Source organism: Erpetoichthys calabaricus, chromosome 8 (assembly GCF_900747795.2).
Source record: "Erpetoichthys calabaricus chromosome 8, fErpCal1.3, whole genome shotgun sequence".
In the NCBI taxonomy this organism is placed as follows: Eukaryota; Metazoa; Chordata; class Cladistia; order Polypteriformes; family Polypteridae; genus Erpetoichthys; species Erpetoichthys calabaricus.
Window position 1 is genome coordinate 693,376 of NC_041401.2, and position 7,458 is coordinate 700,833.

A 7,458-nucleotide genomic window follows, 5' to 3' on the forward strand; every position below is an offset into this window, starting at 1 on the left:
AAAAACAAGCAGGGCCTCGAAACCACTCAACGCCTTGTGAGCGAGGGGCCGCAGTGGGGTCAGCACGCAACTTCATGGACGCTTTAAAGGATTTGTCAGGCGGTGGGCAAGCTGAGGGTCTTGGAGCGCAGCGTTGACGTCCGGCTTTAGACGAGGCGGTGTCTCCGGTCTGACTTGTTCAGCCTGACGTGGCCAATGAGCTCGACTGTGTCACGCTGTAGGTGACAAGGGCGCCAATTGGCAGACAGGCCGAGTGGTGCTGACATGAGCCGAAGATGAACAAGGACGTCACCCGACTTGGACCCCGGTGGGCTGCAATGGCTGTCTGTCGTTCAGCCCCTTCCTTCATGTCTGCTCTTCTCTTGCTTCTTGGCTTCATTTCGTTACTTATCAGCCAGACATAAAAAGATGGAACACAGAGGTCTCCAACAGTCCCTTGGGCGCCATGCCCACTCCGCACAGTCTTCTGTCTAGCGGGCACTGATTTCATGGGCACAGTCTTCTGTCTAGTGGGCACTGATTTGATAGGCACAGTCTTCTGTCTAGTGGGCACTGATTTCATGGGCACAGTCTTCTGTCTAGCAGGCACTGATTTCATGGGCACAGTCTTCTGTCTAGTGGGCACTGATTTGATGGGCACAGTCTTCTGTCTAGCAGGCACTGATTTCATGGTCACAGTCTTCTGTCTAGTGGGCACTGATTTCATGGGCACAGTTCTGTCTAGTGGGCACTGATTTGATGGGCACAGTCTTCTGTCTAGTGGGCACTGATTTCATGGGCACAGTCTTCTGTCTAGCAGGCACTGATTTCATGGGCACAGTCTTCTGTCTAGCGGGCACTGATTTCATGGTCACAGTCTTCTGTCTAGTGGGCACTGATTTGATAGGCACAGTCTTCTGTCTAGTGGGCACTGATTTCATGGGCACAGTCTTCTGTCTAGCAGGCACTGATTTCATGGGCACAGTCTTCTGTCTAGTGGGCACTGATTTCATGGGCACAGTCTTCTGTCTAGCGGGCACTGATTTCATGGGCACAGTTCTGTCTAGTGGGCACTGATTTGATGGGCACAGTCTTCTGTCTAGTGGGCACTGATTTCATGGGCACAGTCTTCTGTCTAGCAGGCACTGATTTCATGGGCACAGTCTTCTGTCTAGTGGGCACTGATTTCATGGGCACAGTCTTCTGTCTAGCGGGCACTGATTTCATGGGCACAGTCTTCTGTCTAGCGGGCACTGATTTCATGGGCACAGTCTTCTGTCTAGTGGGCACTGATTTCATGGGCACAGTCTTCTGTCTAGCAGGCACTGATTTCATGGGCACAGTCTTCTGTCTAGCGGGCACTGATTTCATGGGCACAGTCTTCTGTCTAGTGGGCACTGATTTCATGGGCACAGTCTTCTGTCTAGCAGGCACTGATTTCATGGTCTCATTCAAAAACTGATTTTCCCAAAGGCTTGCAGACTCCGCAGGTCAGAATTCCTCAGGCCTTCCCTTCTTCTTTTCAGATTGGGAAAGACGCGGGTGCAAATGTCCGGCCATCTCGCTCTGCATCACTTTATTAAGAAAAACCGAAACAATTCGAATGAGGGCGACACCCTCACACATCTGGGGGGGCCACAGGAGGACAGCAGCAGAGTCCCCTCTCCCGTCGTTTCGTCTCCTCGACTGCCCTCCTCACAAGTCACGTGCAGAAGGGGCGCTCGGCCGACTGCGGTGGTCGTGCTCTGGATGCCCGTCCATCCCTGACTGAGACCGGAGGACTCGGCAGCCCCACTCGACTTACAAGAGGAGAGGAGCGGCCTCGCGGGCCGTCCAGGGAGCGCGCGGCGGGTGTCCGCGGAAGCGGGGCGGGGCCACTTGTGCACGAGCTCGCGAGTCGCTGCCGGGTTTCGCCCCACGTGACCGAAGCCGCGCCGTCACACACTCGCTCGCCTCCCGCCCAGCAGCAGCATCAACAGCAGCAGGTGAGCGCTGACGTCACCAGGAGGAGCCTCTGACGGACATTCGGCGTTCCGGCAGCGGCTGCTCGCCATGGACAGGTGGCTGCCTCGACCGCGAAGTAAATCCCGCTGAGCCCGAAGCCAGGAGTCGCGCGAGTCCAATCAGGTGAGCCAACGCTGTCGCCCCCGCTCCATCCGCCCGCCGATCGTTCCATCCGGCTTTATGCACCCCGCACCAGCCGCTGCTCGTCTACGCGTCTCCGGGCCGAGGCTCCACCCGCCGCTGCGCTTCCGCAAACGGAGACGCCGGTAATCCGCCGAGCCGCCGCCTAAAAGTTGGCAGGAAACAGCGTGAAGAAGAGCGAGTCCAGCCGCCGCCGCGGAGAGCTTAGCCTCCGGTAAGTAAGTGGCACGGATGAGGGCTGGCACTGGCGGTGGCAGCAGAGGGCCTGGGCACAGGAGAGCTGGCGAGCCATTAGGCAGAGCTAGTGCCATCCGCTGATGGCAGGCCTGGCACAAGGCTGCTCAGGGTGGCAGCACCTCGGCTGGCGGCGGGCAGTAGGAGCGCGTCCCCTGACCCTGTCCATGTCTCTCTCTTGCAGCTTTTCCATTCTGCCAACATGGCCAGCGATGACCGTGTGGCTATCCTGTCTGACGACGAGGAGGACCAGAAGAGGAAGTATGTCCTGGCAGAGCCTTTTAACACGCTGTCACTGCAGCAGACCCCCGAGCCCCCAGCAGCACCCCCGACGCCGGCCACGCCGGAGTCCTCAGACGGGGACATGGACTGGCTGGAGAGGCGCTGCTTGAACATCAACAACGACCTCCTGGTCTCCAAGGTCTTCTATTTCTTCTTCTTTTCGGCTTACGGCTCCCTGCACCCCTTGCTGTCTGTGTACTATAAGCAGCTGGGCATGCTGCCCAGTCAGAGTGGCCTGCTGGTGGGCATCAGGTACTTCATTGAGTTCTGCAGCGCCCCCTTCTGGGGGGTGGTGGCCGACAGGTTCCGCAAGGGGAAGGTGGTCCTGCTCTTTTCCGTTCTCTGCTGGATCCTTTTCAACTCCGGGATTGGCTTTGTGAAGCCGGCCACCATGATGTGTGTCCTAAAGAATCCCACCACGAGTCCCGCCAACCTGACGTCGAGCACCACCGGCCCCCCCATTGCGCCCAATGGCAGTCACGGTCGCCTGCAGAGAGACATTGCCTTTGACCAACCGCTGCTGCCACTTCGGCGCTCGTTCAGGAGCGTGTCGGGCAATGCCACCGACACCAGCACCACTGCGCCCGTCACCAGGCCCCCGAGCGACTACAAGCTTGAGTCTGACAGCGAGCAGGTGGAGACCATCTTCTTACTCATCCTGCTGGTGATCATCATTGGAGAGTTCTTCAGCGCCCCGGCCCTGACCATCGTGGACACGGTTACCCTGCAGTACCTGGGCAAGCACCGCGACCGCTACGGGCTGCAGCGCATGTGGGGCTCTCTGGGCTGGGGGCTGGCCATGCTGTCGGTGGGCATCGGGATCGATCATACCCACGTGCGGCCCCTGGTGGAGGGGGCTGGCTGCCTGCTGCCCGACTACAAGGACTACCGCATCGCCTTCATCGCCTTTGGTGTCCTGATGACGGTGGCGCTGATTGTGGCCACGCAGTTTCGCTTCCACCCCAGCCACTATAAGTCGGAAGAGGAGCTCAAGGAGGCCCAGGAGATGCCCCAGGTCGCCCGTAATGTGCCCGATGGGGAGGCCCCGGCAAGCGGCCAGTTCCAGTTCCGAGAGCTGGTCCGGCTGCTGTGTAGCGTCCAGTATGGCAGCGTCCTCTTCGTGGCCTGGTTCATGGGCTTTGGCTACGGCTACGTCTTCACCTTCCTCTTCTGGCACCTGGAGGACTTGCAAGGGACCACCACGCTGTTTGGCATCTGCTCGGCCCTGAGCCACGTGTCGGAGCTGGCCGCGTACTTCTTCAGCCACAAGTTCATAGAACTCGTTGGTCACATCAGGTAAGCCCACCGGGAGGCGGCTGGGGTGTCTTCATGCGCCCGCTTATCAAGCTAACCACCAGGCTGTCTCTCGTGGCAGGGTGCTGTACATTGGGCTGGCATGCAACACGGCGCGCTACCTCTACATATCCTACCTGGAGAACGCCTGGATCGTCTTGCCCATGGAAGTACTGCAGGGTGAGTGTTGGGGCTTGGGTGGGGTCTCCGTGGTGCTGCCAGGTTCAGGGGGCAACAGAAGCTCTGCATGTGTCTCTCTGTCTCCCTCCAGGTGTGACTCACGCGTCGGTCTGGGCCGCTTGCATCTCCTACCTGAGCGCGGCAGTGCCACCCGCCTTAAGGACATCTGCACAGGGCATCTTGCAGGGACTGCACCTTGGCCTTGGCCGAGGCTGTGGCGCCATGGTTGGCGGCGTCTTTGTCAACTATTTTGGTAAGGCTGGGTGAAGCTGGCAGGAAGGGGATGGAGGGCATCGCGCTAACTTGTCCCTCTCTTGGTTCCAGATGCTGCCAGAACATTCCGGGGAATCGGTATGGCATCGCTGGTCATCCTCTTGATCTTTGCTCTTATCCAGTGGCTGTCAGGTGACAAGGATGACGAAGGTGATTGGCCACTGGGCTGGCGTGGGTGACGTTGTGGCCTTTCTCGTTCATTTGTCCTCATGCGTGTTTCTTCTTTCCTTTGTGGGGCAAAAGAGGACAAGATGCTGGCAGAGAACATTCCGGTCCCGTCTAGTCCAGTTCCCATTGCCACCATTGACCTCGTCCCCCAGGTGAGCAGTGCAGAGCTGCCCCAGGCGGAGGCCAAGCTCCCCCTGAAGAAGACCCGGCACCAGGAGGAGCAGGAGGACGTCAACAGGCCGGCTTGGGTCATCTCCTCGGCGCCGTGGGTCAGCATCACCTTCTCCCTCTGCCAGGTCAAGGAGATGATAAAAGTGTTCAAGCGCAGCCGCGCCAACGAGCAGCAGCCCCCCCAGGTGAGCCCCCTTCCAGCAGGTGCCTTTCTCCCTCTGACCTCTTTGTAACCTCCTCTTTCTTTCTTTTCCATGCCAGCCTGGCTCTTGGCAGAAAGGTGAGCTGCTGCAGCCAGGCTCTGAGCACTCGGTGCCCCCGTGCCCGACCCCGACTCACTCCTCTGTGCTGTCTTCTACAGCGAACAAGTGAGGCGGAGGTGCCAGCGCCCACACAGGAAGCCCCCGAGGTTCGGGACGACGTCCCTGGACAAAGCCACCCAGATGCCACGCCGGTGCCGGGAGATGCCGCTTCCAGTCATGCCCCAGGGACACCACCCAGCACCTCGGGCACTTGAGATGTGGCGGCAGCCCCTGAAGAGAACTCTGCTGCCAGCCTGGGTGAGGGGGGCACGGAGCCCCGAGACGCGAGCCCCGCCTTCTCCCGACGTCATGTGCCTTTTTATCTCTTACTGTTGGTGGAAGTGTTTCCCGAGGGAGAAGACGGGCGCAGACGCGCCAGTGCAGATGTCGGACTGATTCTGTTGCCCGCTCCTTTACTTTATAGTTTTAAGCTTCAAATTAAATCTGAGAAGTCAAGTCCTGTTGATTGTGGTGCCAGTCAGTCTGCCTGTGGTCGGGTTTAGCTTCACATTTTAATTGCTTTGCATTCACCCACATGCACTCTTAAGTGGGCACTTTGCATCATGCTAGTAAAAGACAGCAGAGCTGCTGGCACCAAGGGTGGTGGGCCGCAGCCACGACAGCTTTTTTCATTACTTGGTGGCGTGGACGGGCAGTGCCCTCGTTGGTCCACCTTGACATTTGTGACATTCCCAGGTGACAGTCAGTGCTCCTCCTTTCACTTCACGCTGAATTGTGCCCCCTCGCCAGTATGGCAGCCGATGTAAGAAACAGAGAAGCAGTTCAGAGTTTGGCCCCAACATGGCAGAAACAAACTCCTGCAGCCGTGGCACGGCCCCTCAAACCCGAGGCCCACACCTGCTGCAGTTTATGCCAGTGCCGCCGCGGCATCTCGTGTTTCGTCTCCGTTGGCCGCCGTCTGTCTACAGCTGACTTCATGACACGTGGACAATAAACTCAGACCAAGGGACGCAACTTGTGGTACTTAGACGAGAAGTGGATGTGGCAGGAGCGAGCGAGTTTGGGAATAGGCCAGCTGGTACAGAGGGGGGAGTCACCCACCTGGGTGCCAACTTTAAACAAAATGCTTGGAGGGATGCCTACTGCTAAAGAGCGGGTTCACAGCAGAAAGGCACTGTAGGGCGGTGGTGGTGATGGTGCCCATCCCCTCGTGTAGCGGACGTGTTGGTCAGGGCGCTGCTGTTCTTCTGTGCCAGCGAATGACTGGACGACTTGGGTCTTTATTACAAAAAAAATCGGAAACAGCACAGGAACTTTAATTCATTGTGGATTTTCTGGAACCATCATGGGATCAAAAATATCCTCACACCCACCATGATGACTAGTGAGGTGGTGCCAACGGTCCTGGAATGTGCTTGAGTTTGGTGCCCCTCGTCTGCCTGGCAGCACTCAAGGCGGACCCCACATTTGACCAACACACAGCATGATGGGAAAGTCCAAGGAGCTCAGTGCAGACGTGACGAGGGGGGTCAGGAATGGGGTCTACTACTTTAGGGTCCTGGGTCAGCACAAGTTCTTTGGAGGTGTAGCCACACTGTGCCAAGGTGTGGAAGGAGACCCCGACTGAATCCCTCAGCTGACAGGCAGGTGGTGCAGAAGGTCTGATCAAATCCAAGAGACCACTCTGCCATGAGCTGGAAGTTGGTGGGACACCAGTGTCACTGGCCAGCGGGTCCTACACCAGCAGGGGCCGAGAGGCCGCCTCTCGAAATGGACGCCTTCAGGCCCGACTCAAGTCTGCGGCTAATCAGAAGGACTAGAATAAAAGTGTAAAGGTCAGGCAGGGATGGAGTCCTCCTGTTTGCAGGAGTAAAGGTGGCACCGTGACAGCACTGCACCCTGGGGTGGTCTGGTGCATTGTGGGAAACCTCCGAGCAGCAGCACACCAACGCAGGCTCACGTCAAACATGTGGAGTGGCCCGACCTCCGCCTAATGGTGCCCAACGGTCCGCTCTGTGCCAGTAAAGAGACAAAGTCGCTTCAGCTCTACGAGAGTGGCCAGACCTCCGGCCCACGCTGCGCGGGTGTCCTGCCACAGGGTTAGGCGGACTGGCGATGTGTGTGTTCGCCCCAAGATGGACTGGCGCTCTGGCTGCCAGTCTGACTGCCTTGTGCCCCCTGCTGGCTGGGATAGCTCTGGTGACCCCTGACTGAGTGACTTGGTCTAGCAGAAGCTCACTGATGGCTGCCAGAAGTGTGTGACGGAGGCGACAGTTGACCACATTTTAGGATATTTTGGACCCTGTGATGGGCTAATAAATTAAAACGGGGGTGCACTGAACTTCAGGTTTTTTGTAATAAAGATGGACGTTGTGCCCTGCTCTCTGGACCCCAAGGACGCACTCTAACACGGGTGGGTGAGGACGTCGCCCCGCTGAGCTCTCTTCACAAATCACGCCGGCTCACTCGC

At 58.1% G+C, this 7,458-nt stretch overlaps 1 protein-coding gene across 2 annotated transcripts; it reads left to right on the forward strand.

The window, feature by feature from the left end:
• The first annotated feature begins 1,921 nt into the window (after positions 1 to 1,921).
• mfsd6b (major facilitator superfamily domain containing 6b) lies at positions 1,922 to 5,483 on the forward strand. 2 transcript variants are annotated; one of them, XM_028806085.2, is made up of 7 exons: positions 1,922 to 2,106; positions 2,543 to 3,936; positions 4,016 to 4,113; positions 4,205 to 4,366; positions 4,438 to 4,536; positions 4,630 to 4,910; positions 5,087 to 5,483. In XM_028806085.2, exons 2-7 carry the CDS (start codon positions 2,561 to 2,563, stop codon positions 5,240 to 5,242), a joined length of 2,172 nt encoding a protein of 723 aa, XP_028661918.2. In that variant the 5' UTR covers positions 1,922 to 2,106; positions 2,543 to 2,560; the 3' UTR covers positions 5,243 to 5,483. The 2 variants fall into 2 exon arrangements, with proteins under 2 accessions (XP_028661918.2, XP_028661920.2); XM_028806087.2 differs by lacking the exon at positions 1,922 to 2,106 and adding an exon at positions 2,186 to 2,338.
• The last annotated feature ends 1,975 nt before the right edge of the window (positions 5,484 to 7,458 follow it).

What these genes read in the sequence shown, in the direction of transcription:
- mfsd6b (XM_028806085.2), top strand. Translation starts at nt 2,561, where the DNA reads ATGGCCAGCGATGACCGTGTGGCTATCCTGTCTGACGACGAGGAGGAC. An exon ending in GAACTCGTTGGTCACATCAG is followed by an intron (nt 3,937 to 4,015) that starts GTAAGCCCACCG and finishes CTCTCGTGGCAG; the next exon opens with GGTGCTGTACATTGGGCTGG. An exon ending in ACGAGCAGCAGCCCCCCCAG is followed by an intron (nt 4,911 to 5,086) that starts GTGAGCCCCCTT and finishes TGTCTTCTACAG; the next exon opens with CGAACAAGTGAGGCGGAGGT.